The 18,300-nt window shown below is 39.6% G+C and overlaps 2 protein-coding genes across 2 annotated transcripts; one reads left to right on the plus strand and one right to left on the minus strand.

Annotated features, from left to right (window-relative positions):
• Window positions 1–5,896: 5,896 nt before the first annotated feature.
• LOC145779104 (uncharacterized) lies at window positions 5,897–10,360 on the minus strand. Its single transcript, XM_082590676.1, has one exon. The coding sequence runs from the start codon at window positions 10,358–10,360 to the stop codon at window positions 5,897–5,899; it is 4,464 nt and encodes a 1,487-aa protein (XP_082446802.1).
• A 145-nt stretch (window positions 10,361–10,505) lies between these two features.
• Window positions 10,506–11,324, plus strand: LOC145779105 (uncharacterized). The gene has a single exon (XM_082590677.1). The coding sequence runs from the start codon at window positions 10,506–10,508 to the stop codon at window positions 11,322–11,324; it is 819 nt and encodes a 272-aa protein (XP_082446803.1).
• Window positions 11,325–18,300: the final 6,976 nt, after the last annotated feature.

Here is an 18,300-nt window from a genome sequence, read left to right on the forward strand (position 1 = left end):
GATGGTGTCAGGCAGGTCATAGATGTAAGTGTTAAAGAGGAGGGGGCCAGGACAGAGCCCTGTGGGACGCCGTTACTGAGTCGACGTAGTCTACTTCGTCGACCGCTACCGGTGGAAAGGGTAAAGCTGCGGTTTTGCACAAGTTCCATAATCATATGGACCATGTGCTTGTCAGAAAGGAGACGGAGTAGTTTGCAGGTAAGGCGCCAGCCTTCTTTTTTGCCGAGAAGCTATCCTCGGTGACTTGCGTCATCAGAGTGACCTGGTCTACGGTTGATCTTCCGTGGTGAAAGCCGGCTTGTTCCCGAGGGAGCTGAGGGTCTATTATCGGTTCGACACGGGCGTAGATAAGTCTTTCGAGGATTTTGAAGGGGATACAGAGCAGAGAGATGGGAAGGTAGCTCTTCGGATCCCCTGGGGGCTTCTTCGGCTTTGGAACTTGAAGTAAACTTAATTCACTTGTAGAACAACCTTGCAAAGGCTTTAATAAAATAGAAAGCAACTACATCTGCAAATAAAAGGATACATAAATAACTGCTTCCGAACGTACACAATGCTACAACAACAGAACTGAACGAATGAAGAAAACGTAGAACCAAGGCGTGTAGAAAACAAGGCAATAATTAACTGAGTAATAAGCTTGAGGGACAGAGCGCCGTGCTCAGAGACACACGACATTCTCCCCCTCTCAAAATTGCATTATCTATAGCACAACCACGCAAAATATAGTTCATAAGCGTAACTTAGACAGCAGGCGTGACTTTACATGAAATCAAAGTAGACTGCTAAAAATATGGCACTACACCATAACGATCAACCGAACGACGAATACGAGTAGATCTGCGTAAGTGTGTTGTATCAGTGGTGGGCGAAGACGATGACATAAAGTGATCAGTAGTTTCACGTTGTACAATGTCGCCATCGTCACTACGCACATTTAAATTTACATCCGGTGATGTTGAAGTCACGTCATTATTTACAAATCCAATGGGTAGAGCAATAGCCTCATCATTCGCCACTGGAGGAGGCAAACGTATTAAGTTTGCTTCGACTGGAACATTCTGGTCAACCGGTAAAACAGGTTCATCCGATTGTCCCAATGGTGCAATATCTTTGAGAGAGACCGTTGTTTTTCTACCAGAAGGAAAACGAACACGAGCATAGTTAGGGGTGGCATGCATGAGCTCTACTTCGTTAACAACAGAATCATACTTTGATAAACGAACATGACGTCGTAGAAACACTTTATTTGGTGTTGATAACCATGTCGGCATAGAAACTCCAAATGACGATCGACGTTTATACACAAATAACCTTTCGTGAGGCGTTTCATTTGTAGCGGTGCAAAGCAAAGAGCGGATAGAATGCAAAGCGTCGGATAGCGCGCTTTCCCAGCGCGACATGTCAAGTTTACGAGACTTTAATGCTGATTTCACTGCAGACCAAATTATTCCATTATATTTTTCACATTGTCCGTTTCCAGGAGCATTATAGACAGACGTCCTACTGCATGCAACACCATGACTATTAAGATACGATGATAGTTCTTTGGATATGAAAGCCGAGCCCCTATCGGAGTGTAGCCTACATACGCAGAACGCAGGCATACCAAACAACGCAAACAATTGGTTTAAACAAGAAAGAACAGTTCGCGCATCTGTACTTTCACAAAGAAACGCGAAAGGAAAACGAGAAAATTCGTCCACAACTGTTAACATGTATTTGTTCTTGGACACAGACGGCATAGGGCCTTTGAAATCTAAACTCAGTCGCTCAAACGGCTGGGTAGCTTTAACAAGATGCGCATTAGGTGGTTTATAAAAGTTAGGTTTGATTTCTGCACAATGCACATATGCTGCAGTTTTGCACCGTTTTCCGAACGTCGTCGACAGAATAAGGTACCGTAAACTGGAGATACTTTGAATAGTTTTCGTCTTTTTTATATCGTTAATTTTTACACTCTGAAACCACCGTCCAGATATTGCAATATATTAGGGGCTACATATACCCCTATTGACAGGTGCAAGGAATGTTAAAAAAATTTTGAACAAACTACCTTTTTTTGAAATTATGTGGTGTTCAAAGTTTCACGAGATTTTGGGGTTACTTTAAACGGGCACTAAATTCCTTTCTGTGTTCAATATTGTTTTGCGTATGACACTGCTTTGAACAGAAAACGGTATTTTAAACACACAAGTCAACGAATATGTACACACAACAGTGAGTTTATGACATTTAACCCTATCTTGGGGGTTATTTGAGGCTAAGGGGGAATTCCAACAAATAGTGTTAAAGGTTTATTGTCCCCATTCTTTTTCAAGGTCAGGGAATCGGATTAACAGGAATAGCCTCTATGTTACGTTTTAAAACGTCTTTTCATTCATAATCGATTTCATCTTTGAACGTAGGTTAATTCTATCCTACGTTTTTGCCTTGCCTTAGTGTGGATACAAGAGCGCCTTCGTCGTCAAACGAAATAATTTTTCGTGGAAACTTTTCAACTTCATATTGAATAATGACGAATGTGCCAACGGCAGTGTTCTGCTGTTCTCCTCTACATTGTAGTTTTGTTCATCAGAAACGTTAGGGTTGGAGCTTGCTCCAACTTCTAAACCATTTTCATCGCCGTTGGATAGACTTGCATCACTCATTATCCCTTCATCTTCTTCGTTTCTTTCCTCACTTGCGATAGAAGCCTCATCTCTTGGCACACATTTTTTCTTACTGCTTGGAACACTCATTTCTGGATCACGTCGTCTTCATTGCGAATGCTTTTATCCAGTTCCACAGCTATTGTCTTTTCCTCTTTATCGACGTTTCGTCGTCAACTCCTCTCATATCTCAATACTAAAACACCGTTCAAAGTAACCCCATCAGTAAAATAAAAGCTTTGCTGGCCAGAAAACCCTGATTTTCGGAAAAACTGAAAGTAATACAAAAAAATCCTTTTAGATCTAAGATCTTGATGATATTTCCAACATCTGGTTAAAACAGTGAGCTGAAATGCCTTCAAACGGCTGAGAACCAGATAGAAGTTGGAACGCATCACTTCACCATGCTGTTTTACTAAATTCACTCATCTATAAAATTGTGTACTGGAGCGTGAAGTAAATTTAGTCTCGGACCAAAATTCCAGACTTAATCGAAAGTAATTTCACCAAGGACTACGAAAAAGTGACTTTTAACCCGAAATTCCGCTTTATTACGGAGTTATTAACAAAACTATTACCTCGACAACTAATTTTTGGGAACTGTTCAAAGTTTACCCCGGTTTCAAAGTCAGGGTGGCATAAAGATACATGAATATCGTGTAGCACATTATTATGCATCGTAGCAATGTATGCTCTGGACAGTGCATCGGAGCGGAGTTATATTTCCCATAGCGGTAAACAATGTCAAAATTGAACTCACTTAGTTCCATGCGCCATCGTTGCACTTTATTGTTTTTAATTTGGTTATGATTTGTGCTTGAGTACATAAATGAAACTGACCTTTGATCCGTCACAACCGTGAAATGACGACCACTTAGGAAATGCTTCCATTTTCGTACTGCTTCGACGATCGCTAAAGCTTCCTTTTCTACGCTGGAATATCGAATTTCACTCTTGTTTAGCATCCTCGAAAACAAAACTACAAGGCGTCCTTGCTGATACTGCGTTGTCGGATGCGTCGGTTTCAAGCACAAACGGGAGTTGTTCATTTACTGTCCCAAGAGTAGCAATGCTCAAATCTTTTTTCAACGTGGAGAGAGCTTGTATTGCTTGCTTGTCAAGTGGAAAAGTTTTTGACAAAACCAGAGGTTTAATTTTTTCCGAGTACTGAGGGATCCACTGCGCATAGTAAGCAAACTTGCCCAGGGCCCGATTAACCATGAGGCACATGAGGCCCCCTGGCTTTGGGGGCCCCCAATTTTTTTACCTTAGTACGGTACCGTAGGCGTCAATACTTTTATAGGTTTCAAGCAGTGCCGTGTCAAGGGGGCCCGGACCTCGGGCCCACCATCTCAGGGGCCCACAAATAATAGATTTTTGCGTTTCAGTAAAGTGTTTTTTGAGTTGCTAAAGTTCACTGCATGTACTTGTCCATTAAGATGATTTAGGCCCTTATTATACTAAAACATCTCAAATTTGGGCCCTATTATACAAACTTGGGCCCTAACTACAATGAAACATCTCTAAAAACAAAGTTAAAATGCGATAACGTTAGTAACATGATCTGCAGAAATGTATTTAACATATAACAGGTTTGATGCAATTGAATATATGAATTCAAAAAGGGCTCAATTGCCACAAAGTGTTTTTGGCACAACTGTTTTGATTATTTTGGTCATTTACATTTGTGGTGAAACTTCGATAATGATTATATGCTTAAACATACTGGTATGAAGCATCATACCTAAAAAGTTCACTCAGTGAGGATTCTGTGGAGAAACTATAAAGAAGTTGAAGTGCAATTGCTATAGTTGGGCCCATTTCAAAATCAATGTAGCCTAAAAATGATAGGGTACTTTTTATGTGTTTACCGATTTGGCTGTTTTTTTTTAAGTATCATTTAGTTTAGAAGACATTGAAAGAAATCGGAAAGCACAAATAGTGAAATAAAAAAAACAAAACTGGAGGGCCCTTTTTGAATTCACATATTCAATTTTTTTTCATTGAAAGAAATCGGAAAGCACAAAAAGTAAAAAAAAAAAAAATGGAGTTAGGTGTAAGAAATATTCTGTACCTACCAAATATTTCTTCTTAGTGTGGTGGGTCTTGCTGATCGTTCGATGCGAGAGAAACCCAAAATAAAGCTACCTGACTACTAGAGAATCTACAGGGGCACAGCAATTAGTACTACCGAATTCCTAACACTGTACCAGCCGAGAATCTACAACCGTACCATTGAGATCAGGGATTTACTTTAAGTGACTCTGCACCAAACAATTTACAAAAAAATATTGACCAGACCACACATCCGAGCGATCCAACACCGACGATCGAAAAGACAATTACAACTCATGGCAGATAAAATGTACGAGAAACAGAGTTGCCAAATACAGGATCAACACACTAGGTGGCGGTAAATACACAAAGAAAGATACAATATAAGATCGCTGTTTCCAACATTCCCACCCCAAAAGCGGCAGTTATAATAATGGCGCTTTTAAAACTAGAGAAACAGCACTAAAACCAAGAATGGAATGTTTGACAAGACGCAACATAACTCCTTAACATAGTATACACTACAGTATATTAACATAAACTAACATATTAACAAAATGAACATAAACTGTAGCACAAATTGGCAACGCAGCCAAAGTTTACTATCTTGCGTCACTACTGCAAGATGCTAATTGAAAGGGATGATGATAATTGAAAATGAAGGCACCTTTAAACTAAAAAACAGCTACATCAATATGATGTCACAAAACACAAAAATAAACATAAACGATGACACAAAATGGCAATGCAGTACGGTAGCCTACTAGCCTACTATCTTTGCAATTAATGACACCAAGCTGCAAGACGTTAACTTAAATTAAAGCATCAATGACGCCTTTAGAGAAGCAGTCACAAATTCAATGGCGTACCAAAGACCTAAATAAAATAAACACAAAATGGTAAGCAGCACCGCATCGTAGCATCAAAGGTACAAGAGCTGCAAGATTTTAATTTAACAAACAAAAACTAACAAACGAGAGCAGCCGAAGCAATGACAACATTGCGTGTACTACACAGACTTACTGACTTATTTAAAACACGAAATCACAAACAGTCTGTACTTATGGCTCTAGCGCTCGCGCGCTGCAGACAGAAAACTAATAAAAATGTTACACTTTCACTACTCCTACAATATAACAAACGATGCAATATAACATAAGCCTCACATGGCAGCCAACACAAATGTCTGTTCATTGATTGATAGCGCCCTCCAGCAAACAAATCTTTCGAATGTCTCTCATGAAAATCGACCCATCCGCTGTGCGCACACGTACCCGTCTCACTAGTCCAGCATTGTCAGGTAAAGTTTCAATTATGATTGCTTTAGGCCACCGGCCTCTCTCTGTCAGATCGTCTTTGACCAACACCAAGTCACCAGGTTGCAAGTTCGGTGAAGCACCAAACCATTTCTGCTTGGGCTGAAGTAATGGCAGATATTGCTTTGCCCACTGCTCCCAAAACTTATTTGCCAAATATTGCGTTTTCTTCCACGAACGGCGATAGACATCAGCTTTGGAAAGGTCTTCTGATTCACTTTCTTCGACAACTGTACCAGTAAGGATAGCATTTGGGCTTAAAGTAGCCATATCATCAGGAGACGACGGGAGAGCAGTTATCGGACGATTGTTGATTATTCGTTCGATCTCAGACGTGTATGTTAGCAATTCAAATTCCCCGAGGGTGGCTTCAGCTACAATAGAGCGAAAAATCTTCTTGAAGATTCTGAAAAACACTTCGTAAAAGCCCCCTTGATGTGAGGCACGAGGCGGGTTAAAATGCCAAGTTACCTCCTTTAACTTGGTTTCTGCAGCTACAAAATTACCACCATTGTCACTGTAAATGTCAGTTGGTCTCACATTCCTGCGATTGCAAAAACGCTTGTAAGCTTGGATGAAAGCGTCAGTGTTTAGTGATGGGACCACTTCCAAATGCACAGCCCTGGTGGTCATGCAGTTGAAGATGCAGATGTATCTCTTCACTCGACTACGTCCAATAGTCACCATAATCGGACCCATTAAATCTGTACCAATTGCAATGAAGGGTGTTGATTCTGTCACTCTTTGTTGGGGCAAACTAGTCATCTGCTGTCGGCCAGTACTGGCCTTCCAAAAGCGACATGTAGGACAATTGATTAAAACTTTCTTGATAGCCGACCTTCCTTTAACAATCCAGTAGGATCTGTTCATGTCGGCAAGCACATGACCAACACCCATGTGTCCCTCTCGCTCGTGGTGAAACTTGATTAACAGATCAGTTATCGGGTGGTTGTGAGGTAATAACACAGGATGCTTGTTTTCGAAGGCCAGAGAAGAATTTTGCAGCCGACCTCCCACACGCAGCACTCCTGAAGACACAAATGGACTTAACGATTGTAGCTTTCGTAGCTCAGCACACTCCGTTAACTGCGCTTCGGTGATGGAGACAACAGAACTTTCCGATGCACTCGAACTTGAGAGCTTCTCCACCACACCTGGAAAGGCTTGTGCTTGGGAGACTTTAAGAATAGCTGTTAGTGCCTCTCTTCTTTCTTCAGCTGATAGACACCCGACAGGAGGAGGACAGGAAACTGCAGAACACTTCCAGCGCAAATAGACCTTGAAACGCATAAGCCACGCAACGGCTTGCTGTAACCTGTGGAGATCCGAGTACCGTGCAAACAGCGGGGTCAGGACGACTTCAGAATCAGAACAAGCAACTTGGGCGGAGCATTGTCTCTTGCAAACTTCCGAGCCATCCTCAGCTGAATCAGTCAAAAAATCAGGCTGCCGAGGCCATTTGTCCTCACTATTTAACAAAAATGACGGTCCATTCAACCACAAAAATAAACGATCAATTTTACCAGGTAATACACTACGAGAGCCAATATCAGCTGGGTTGAGATCCCCAGGTACAAATCGCCATTGATCGACTGAAGAGAGAGTATGCAACATTTCAATACGATTGGCTACAAACAATTCAAAACGTGTGGACGTATTGTGCAAGTATCGCAACACTACTGAGGCATCCGTCCAAAAAAATACACCATTGAATGTAAAATTAAGCTCTTTACAAATAACAACACTTAGCTTGGCTGCAAGAACTGCAGCTGCCAATTCCAGTCTGGGAATTGTTACCCTTTTAAGAGGTGCAACACGTGACTTGCCCATCACAAAACGACACTGTACTGTGCCATCTGCATACATGCATCTAGCATACGAGCAAACACCATAACCAACTGAGCTGGCATCAGAAAAATTGTGCAACTCGACTCTAATCAATTGCTTGCCAGCACACAAAATACAACGATCAAGCTGCAAGTTCTCAGTCTCAGGCAATAAATTTAACCATTTTTCCCAACTTAACTTTAAATCAGGAAGATTTATCTCTTCATCCCACCCCAATTTGGCAAAGCAGGCTTTTTGAAGGATGACTTTAGCTGTGAGCAAAAAGGGTTGTATAATCCCCAATGGATCATACGTTTGATTTATCATTGAGAGGATGCCCCGCCGAGTAATAGACTTTTGAGCAATCCCCACCCGAACATGAATTTTGTCTGTGGCAACATCCCAGTCAACACCCAGTGCTTTTGTTACCGGAAGCTTGCCTGCACTTAAATCGACACCGTCTGCCAGGTCATCTTCAGGGAGAGTTGACAGGACCTTCCAACTGTTAGACACAAATTTGGTTATATGAAAACCACCAGTTGCCAGTAAGTGGCGAAGCTGGGTGACTAATTTAAGTGCTTCACTTTCTGTAGTGCAAGACATGCACCAATCATCAACATAACTATTATTTTCTACCGTGTCCGTAGTTGCCGCATCAGCCCCAGAAAGATTGTCCATCGCCGTCCTCCTCAGAGCAAATGCCGCACAACAAGGTGACGATTTGGCGCCGAACACGTGGGTCTTCATACGATATTCCACGGGATCCCGACTCACATCACCCTTCTCAAACCATAAGAACCGCAGTGCATCTCTATCATCCTCCTCCACTAAAACCTGAGAAAACATGCCTTTAATATCACCAATAATTGCTGTAGGGTGTTGTCGAAACCGCAATAACACCCCAATGACATCATTGGTGAGGTCAGGACCATGTAGCAATTCATCATTTAAAGACCTGCCATTGCTGCGAGCACTGCAGTCAAACACCACTCTAAATTTTACCGATTCAGAGGTGCAGTGATGTGGAATAAAAAAGGTTTTACCATTGGCTGGCTGCTCATTAGGAACAGGCTCAGCATACTTAGTGACATATTCAGACATTTTGTGCGAGTACTTTTGCAATAAATCAGGATTTGAAAGGAATTTTCTTTGCAGACTATATAGCCTCCTTTCAGCCAATTTCCTGCTGTCTGACAAATGTGGGTAATCTCCCTTCCACAATAAGCCAACAGAATAATGACCATCTACCTTCTTTACCGTCCTCTCCAAAGTCCCAAGTGCCTGTTTATCCTCCTGAGAAAGAGCACGCCACATCGTTACATTCGCCACATCGTTACAGTCATTGAAATCCTGAGCTAAGATCTTAAGGATCTGCTCACATGACTCTTGGTTTTTCTCTCGACCTTCAACAAAATTCACCATGAAGCGTGGCACAACTTGCAGCTCTTTGTCCCCACTATTGGCACCATATACAGTCCAACCCAAAGCCGTACGCAACCCACATGGCTCACCAGGCTTTCCTTGAACCACATCTTTTAGGAGGAAGGCCTGATGAAGCTCACTCCCCAGTAACAATTCTACCCTTTTCTCCTCTAAAACAGGGAAATTTAATTCTTTCAAATGTGGAAAGGCATCCACTAATTCAGCACTGGGTATGCTGCTGCTAACATCGACAACTTCATCTACAACAAACACATCATTTAACATGAAGGCAGACTCCTCATCCACACCTTGGACACCCATGCCATCTACCCGTTTGCTCAGTGCTGACGTCGCATTTGTTGTGACTAACTCAATGTTGGTGGCAGTAAGAGACACACCCAGACGCTCCGCTAAACTTGAAGAGCAAAGGTTAACATTAGATCCCTCGTCGATGAAGGCATAAGTATGAACAAAATTGGAAGTGTTGTTCGCCCAAACCTTCACCGGGACCACTTTAAATATGGTGCAATCCCTTTGTTTTAAATTGGTGGAACAGGCTATTTTAGGTTTTACCTCATTTTCCAAAGAGCTTTCTTCACTTTTTCGGTCCCTACTGTAGTGCAAAAGTGAGTTGTGCTTATGGCTGCACTCTCGACAAAATAGTTTACTTTTGCACTGGGCAACCTGATGACCTGGCAGTAAGCAAACATAACACAGTCTTTTCTCTTTAACAAAGGCCCTTCTGCCTTCAACAGTCTTAGCATGGAACATATCGCACTTCCACAGCGGGTGTTCCTTTTGGCAGCAGGCACAGGACCACAATCTCCTCGCGCCTGAAGCAGAGGGGTTCACCACTTGCTGGGAAGCACAAAACTTTCTACCACCTCCATGCTCTGTATTCGTTCGCTGCTGACCAAGCCCCCTTTCCTTCTTTTTACTCAGCAACAGGCCGTACTCACTTTCAGCTTCTGACGCCGCCCTCTCAGTGAGAAGCCTTAAATCCACAAAGGTCCCTCCACCTCTCTCATTGCTTACAGCAACAAACTGTGACCGCACCTTGTAAGGCAATCTTTCAAAGAGGCCATGCATTAGGTCCTGGCTATCTAACATCCAGGCCTTAGTGGATTTAAGGCTTCTCACTGAGAGGGCGGCGTCAGAAGCTGAAATTGTCGTTCTGCTGAACGGACGTGTTTTTTTTTCTCTCTCTTCTCTCTGCTCTCTGGCTTCGGGCGTAATGCCAAGTGAAAAATCAAGAAAGTCTGGTACTTCTGTAAGAGAGGGCAATTCGGACAGCTCTAATCAAGACAGTTTGGATAAAATGGTTGAAAAATGCATGCCTAGAATTGAAGAATTGATAAACAAAGCAATGGAAAGACTGGTAAAAAAGCACGAAGAAGAGATTTTACCACTTAAAACTGAAATTGAGCAGCTAAAAGACAGCCAAAACTTTATATGCAACAAATATGAAGAGATGAAGAAACAATACGAGACCGTGGTTAAATCAAACAAGGTACAGGAAACAGAAATTGAAAAACTAAATACTAGTGCAAAGAAATTAGAAACCAAAACAAACGAAGAATGTATCAAATTAGATAATCTAGAACAATATGAAAGACGACAAAATCTTGAGTTTGTCGGAATACCAGTGAAGAAAAATGAAGACATTTGCAATATCGTTGTTCAACTGGCCAGCAAACTCGATGTTGAAGTAAAAGAAGATGAAATTATAGCAGCACATCGACTACAACAGAAGGATGATGCGAAACCACCTGCGGTCATAGTGCGCTTCAGCAATCGCAACGTGCGCAACCGCATCTATAAAAATCGCAAAGCTGCTCGAGACCAAGTATTCCCAATAGAAGGAATGAGAGAACTGTATATCAACGAAAATTTAACACAGCAACGAAAGAGGCTTTTCTGGCTCTGCAAACAAAAAGCAAAAAGCAAAGAATACCGATATGTTTGGACTACAAATGGACGGATATATGTAAGAAAGAGTGATGGTTTCGATTCAATTATAATTAACAAAGAAGACGATCTAAAAAAGCTGTGATGGTGGGTGTATTTGTTATTCCTCTTGTCTTTTCTTTACTTATTACTTTTACCTGTTTTTAACTGTTTTGGAAATACCACAACGGTATGCTTATGGAATTAATAGATGAAGACTTTAGTAGTAACTATCGAAATGTATGTGAAAAACACACAACCACCAGTGTCATAAAAGAATTACTTACTAACACGACGTCAGATCTAACTGTTTGTCATGTTAACATAGTGAGTCTAAATAAAAACATAGAAAAACTAGATCAACTCCTTTCTGACATTTTAAAACCAATAGATATACTCTGTTTGACTGAAACACGACTAACGACTAGCACTGAAAGTCTCGTTCGGCTTCCTGGGTACGAATTAATTAACGTGAATTCCAGCACAAAAGCAGGAGGAGCTGGTATCTACTTATCAAATAAATTAACTTTCAATAACTTAGACACTCTCCGCCTTAATTTAAAAAACTGCGAAGACGTCTGGGCTGAAATCTCGTTGCCTAACAATGAGTTTCTTATCGTCGGATCGATTTACCGCCATCCTTCTAGCGACATAGGCTCCTTTCAGGAATGCTTTATTAATTTGATTAAATCATTCAAACCTAAACAGAAGTATCTGATCCTAGGTGATTTCAACATCGACTTTGGAAAGTATAAAGAAAACAATAAATTAAAATTTTACTTTGATGAAGTTACCGCTGCGGGTGCGTTGCAACTAATAAACATACCAACTAGAATAACTACAACTACTAGCACAACTATTGATCACATTTACACCAACTGTTTACACGCCCATAAAATGAAACCCTTTGTAATTTCAAGTGACGTATCGGATCACTTGCCCATTATGGTCAAAACAAACTTTACGGCATCACATAAACAGCAATCGAGGCCATTGATTAGAAAAATCACCGCACAAAGGCTTGAAAAATATCTAGCTGATCTTGACTCTAACCTTCAAACTTCAACCGCAATAAGCAGTAATAGTATTGAATGGCTTATTGCTAAAATGATCTTCTTAACAAACCTACATTTTCCTAAAGTTAAACAAACACGTAAACAACATTCCTCATCAGGTAAACCTTGGATTTCTAATCGTATCTTGAAGCTTATCAAAAAACAAAATAAACTTTTTCGAAAATTTCTCAAAAATAAGGATCCCACAATACACAATGAATATAAGCAATTTCGTAACAAACTAACTCGCATAAAAACCAAAGCGAAAAAGGCTTATTACAAAGAAATATTCAAATTAGGTAGAAGTTCCTCAGATACTTGGAAGACTATCAACAAGATAATACGTAAACAAAACAAAACTAATGAATTACCATCCAAAATCTCGCTTAACAATCACACAACTACAGAAAAACCAGAAGAAATCTGCGAGGAAATGAATAACTATTTTGTGAATATTGGTCATAAACTAGCCAAAGGTAAACAAATAAGCACAAATTACAGAAATACTTTAAAAAATGGACGGTCTAGCCCTGTTACTTCCGTCAGCCTGCAACCAACAGATAATAACGAAGTAATAAATATAATTGATGACCTCAAGCATAACAAGTCCCCAGGATACGACGACATTCCCTTGACCATTATAAAGAGCTCCAAGTTCTTAATAGCTCCTTATCTTACCCGAGTCTTTAATAACTGTATGATTAGTGGACACTATCCTGAAGCTTTGAAAATAGCCAAAGTCATACCTATCTATAAATCAGGCTCCAAGCAGGAACCTCAGAATTACAGACCGATATCGATTTTATCGCCTTTCAACAAAATATTTGAGACAATCATTCACAAACGCTTGGCTAATTTCTGGGACAAATATAAACTCTTCTCCCCTTTGCAATTTGGATTTCGCAAAAACTACTCAACCAATTTAGCAATTACTCACTTCCATGAAGATATCATAAATGAACTAAACAACAATCACATTGTGTGCTCAGTATTTATAGATCTCAAAAAAGCATTTGATACAGTTAATCACGAAATCTTAATCGACAAGTTGAATCATTATGGCGTAAGGGGAAACGTTAAAAACCTTATTCATTCCTATCTAACCAATAGGCAGCAATATGTACATGGCGGGGAAATCAACTCTTCTCGCTCAAATATTACTATTGGAGTTCCTCAGGGCAGTGTACTTGGCCCCTTTTTGTTTTCAGTTTACATAAACGATCTTCCCGATGCAACTAATTTGAAAACTCTACTCTATGCTGATGACACAGTTCTCTATTTGGCTCAAAAAACTACCAGCAACCTCCAACCGATAATGAATAAAGAATTATGTAAACTCTACACTTGGCTTGATAACAATCAGTTGACACTCAACTTGAGTAAAACTAACTACATACTCTTTAACAATAAAAAGACTACACTCTCCGATATGCAAATAAAATTAAATGATACAATAATTAAAGAAGTTGACCACACGCGCTACTTAGGAATCACAATAGATAACAAACTCAACTGGAATAAACACATTGATAGCCTCTCCAAAAAACTATCCTCTTCTTCAGGCGTACTCAGCAAACTTAGAAAATTCACTACTAGAAAAGTTCTAATCAATATTTATTATAGCATTGTACACTCGCACCTACAATATGGAATTATCAACTGGGGATGCGCACCCACAAAATACTTGAATAGAATTCAGGTTAGACAAAATAAGATAATTAAAATCGTTACAGGAGCATTTGAAATGAAAACTAAATTACTGCCACTCTATCAAGAAAATAAAATACTAACTGTTAATTCTACTTATAAACTAGAAATAAGCAAATTTATGTACAAATTTTATAATAATAAACTACCGGAAAACTTCAAAACTTTCTTTACACACGTATCATCTATTCATTCGTATAACACCCGACGTTCAAGTTCCAATTCACTTTATACTAAACTGGCAAATATCCAATTATTTCAAAAAAGTTTAAAATGCATGGGAATCAAGGTATGGGACAATTTACCTCAAAATATGAAAAAAAACATGAACAAAGGCTTCAAATATTTCAGTAAAATGTGCAAAATACACTTCTTCAATAATCAAGAGCTATAAAAACGACATCCACTACCTGACTATGTTAATTGTTACTATTGTTTGTAGTATCTGTATTTGTTTTGTTTTTTCTGTTCTTCCTTCCTTCTTCTTTTTTGTGTCAATTTGCAACAATATTATCAACGCAATACTTTCTTTTGTGTAACTATTTGAATGAGAGAGTGCAGACTCGACGACCTCCTACGCCTTCAGGGCTACGGTCTTTCGCACTCTCTCATTGGATGCACACTGTCAGTTTTTGTTTTATGTGTGTTTCGGCGTTTCGCATCCAAACAAAAATAAAATGACCATCCATCCATCCATCCACCAAACAATTTACAAAAAAATATTGACCAGACCACACATCCGAGCGATCCAACACCGACGATCGAAAAGACAATTACAACTCATGGCAGATAAAATGTACGAGAAACAGAGTTGCCAAATACAGGATCAACACACTAGGTGGCGGTAAATACACAAAGAAAGATACAATATAAGATCGCTGTTTCCAACATTAGGCCCTTTGTGAATTCACAGATTCACTTTATTTTCACCAATAAAAGTGTTTTGTTTTAAAAAATTGTTAGGTGTAAGCAAAATAGCATTTCAGATAGTTTAATTATCATTTCGTTTTTAACATTTACATACAATACCATAATTGTAAATATCCTTGACTAGTGATGTTGCGAGCAGGAAAAACCTGTCCTGTACTTTTAGCAGAAACGTTCTTCTGTGTTTACTTTTTCTGAATATATGCACAATTGCACATGAAATTGCTCTTATCTTCAAATACCTTATAAGCCTGGCATATCACATGTTGTACGGTACAAAACAAAAGTCATTCTTAACACAAGGACCTGTTTATTCTTGCCACTAACCTAGGCTACCATACCCTAAAAACTTTAATTAACTTGAATGCCTGCATAAAATAATGAAAGATTTGCCTTGGAATGAAATAATGTTGAATAAAAATAATTGAACACCTGATCCTCAAAACGCTTTACACTGCTTTTGTTTACAATTACAATGTTTTTACCTTGGTTGACTGAACAAGTAATGTTGCCAGATAAAAAATGAAAATGGGGAAAAACAATAATGTTACCAGATGACCCAATCTGAATGGAAATTAATAATTTCGACAGTTTTGGTTTTATCTGCGCGGTACCGGGCGGCAAAGTTCAAACAGTCAAAATTTTGTACGATGGTATTAGCCTACCGCGTCATTTCCGATATGTTTGATATGTTCCATTGCCAGTATTTTTTTTATTAGAAATTGTTAACACTTTTGGCTTTCATTCCGAGCAAAGGTGTAGCTAAGAAATGATAGACCTGTGTTTGCGGCTACTTACACTTGTGTTGTTTTCTACACTGGTGAGAAAGTCTATTGAAATAGACCACATTTCCATGTCGGTGCAGTGAAAATATACACAATATTATAGGTCTGCTTGACGATAAAGGGCCCAAAATTATTCTGGCCCCGGGGCCCACAAAGGGTTTAACCCATTTGTGCCGAAAGTGAAAGTACTTAAAAAAATTTTTTGAAAATTTAAGTATTGCATAATCATGACCTAGAAAACATTTCACAATTAATTTTTTCTTATGTATGTTAGTACTGGTCGAGAAAAAGACCGTCCATAGTACTACAGCAATGCAAAATACATGTCTTTAAACACTCACAAACAGGGAGGTAGGGCAAGCCAAGATCTTGTCCATAATATACAAAACCTTCATATTAGCTTTATTTATAATTGTTTTATAAATATATAGCATTGTTTATAAAGGGGGCCAGAAAATGAATTGGCACGGCCTGGAAAATCCTGTCAATGTCCCTGCTCACAAACTCAGTACCGAAGATCCTAACTACTGTACTAAAGTTTTACCCTATTAATCTAACACACCACATCGAATAGCAAAATAACATAGGATTGCCTGATTTCTTATTGTTGCGCTACGACAAAAGCTTGCAATTTCAAAGAAAGACAATCGATGGCACACCCGACTTGGTAAGTTGTTATTTTTGGTGAACTTTACTTTAACCATCAGTAGCCTATTGTAGGCCTACAATGTACATAGGCTATTTGACAAAGTGGTTAAGATAAGCTTGCCAAGTAGGGGAGATGTGGGACCTATGAACAGGGTGGGACCTATGAACCATGGCGTTATTTGGCCACCAAGTGGATAAAAAAATTTGTAATTGCAGTGGTAAAATCGAGATTTGATTTCTTGCTGCCATGTGCGTTTTGGTCAGATTTGGTTCACTGTTTTGTCTTTCGTGCTCAAAAGTTACTTTTCAAGAAAAAAAGTAAAATTTTTCATTTATAGTTTTTTTAAAGTTTCGAAAAGCAGGTATATTTTCCGATAGAGTTTGTTGGTTACTCTATAGCCTATACTCGGGATAGTAGCAGTGAATAGGTGACAAGATGAAGTCAGAAACTTTGAAGAACCCCACGAATTCTGAGAAGGGATTTATGATTCCCACATGAGTGGTACATAGGTCCCACAGGTGTGGGACCTATGTACCACTTTTCTAAAATAAATTAAATACAATTTTGAGGTATTTTATATTATTCAACCCATCCGTTTTTTTTTAGTGTAGTGAGGTAAGGTAGTTATCGATTTTCCAGCCAAGTTTCAGGGTCAGGTTAGTTTAACTTTTTGAGTTAGAAGCTAAACTGCAAAAAGTGGTTCATAGGTCCCACATCTCCCTTACTGCCTTCCCTATGCTATCAAAACAGCTAAGAAACAAACGCTTTCATCAAGTTAACCAATGGTTAACCCACATCGTCTGTTGGGTTAACTTTTCGGTTAAGTCAGCCAAGTTAACCTGAGGTTAACTCATTGTCAGCGTTGGTGCATATCACATTTTGGTTAAATGAAAGTTAACCGATTGGTTAACTTAACTAGCAGTTAACCACCTTTGGTGCATCCGACCCTTAAAGTGATACAGCTGTCCGTTGGCTTCAAAGGCGGTGTACTCTTGTTCTTCAGACAGCAAGGGAACTTGGTGATAAGCGCTGCGTAGATCCAGAGTAGAAAACCGGTTGTACTGAGAAACATTATCTATAATGCTTTGCATGTTCGGAATCAGGTAGGCATCGAGCAAAGTAGGCTAAATTTGTTTACTGTTTGACTGTAGTCCACGCACATGCGTTTTTTATGGTTTTCATTTTTTACAATTACCAATTGAGCACGCCATGGTGACGTGCTTGGTTCAATAACATCATCACGCAAGAGTTGAGCGATTTGATTCTTAATAAAACTTTGATCAGCTTTAGAATATCGACGTGATTTGGAAGCAATTGGGCAACAGTCTCCTGTCATATGCTCAAATAAACGTACTGGCATTGGGCTCTTCAAAGGTTTTAAGGCCCCAAAGTTCAAAGGTTGTTCAGATCCTCCAAAGTTAAAATTTACGCATTAATGCTGTTGTAAAAACTCACGTCCAAGAATTACGTCCCAGAGTAGTCCGTCCATGACACTGAATTTCACATCAGCATAATCGCAATCCAGGAGTTGTAGAGTTGCAAGGCAGGAGCCTCGAGTTTTCACTGATGAGCCTTTTACAGCTAAATCCACATGCTGCTCGTCACTATAGCTTACTTTCAAGTTAGCGCGATTACTGAATTCATGGCTTATGTGGTTGTTTTGGGCGCCCGTGTCAATAAGGCATTTAGCTAGTTTTCCATTGATCTCAATGGATACGTTTACGTTTTGATCTGATTTAGACATCGATGTGAGAGCTGCCAAGCTTGTTGATCGACATGCAGCGGTTGCGTTACTGCTCGTCGAACGGCACACATTAGCGAAGTAGCCTTTTTTGTTACATTTGGAGCAAATCTGTTCTTTGGCAGGACATTTGTCTGGGATGAAGTCTTTTGCCACAAAAGAAGCATTTTTTCTGCTCTATTGCAAGGCAGTCGCTTTTGCGAGGTGGCGTTTTGTTG

This window comes from Aplidium turbinatum, chromosome 10 (assembly GCF_918807975.1).
Source record: "Aplidium turbinatum chromosome 10, kaAplTurb1.1, whole genome shotgun sequence".
NCBI lineage: Eukaryota > Metazoa > Chordata > Ascidiacea > Aplousobranchia > Polyclinidae > Aplidium > Aplidium turbinatum.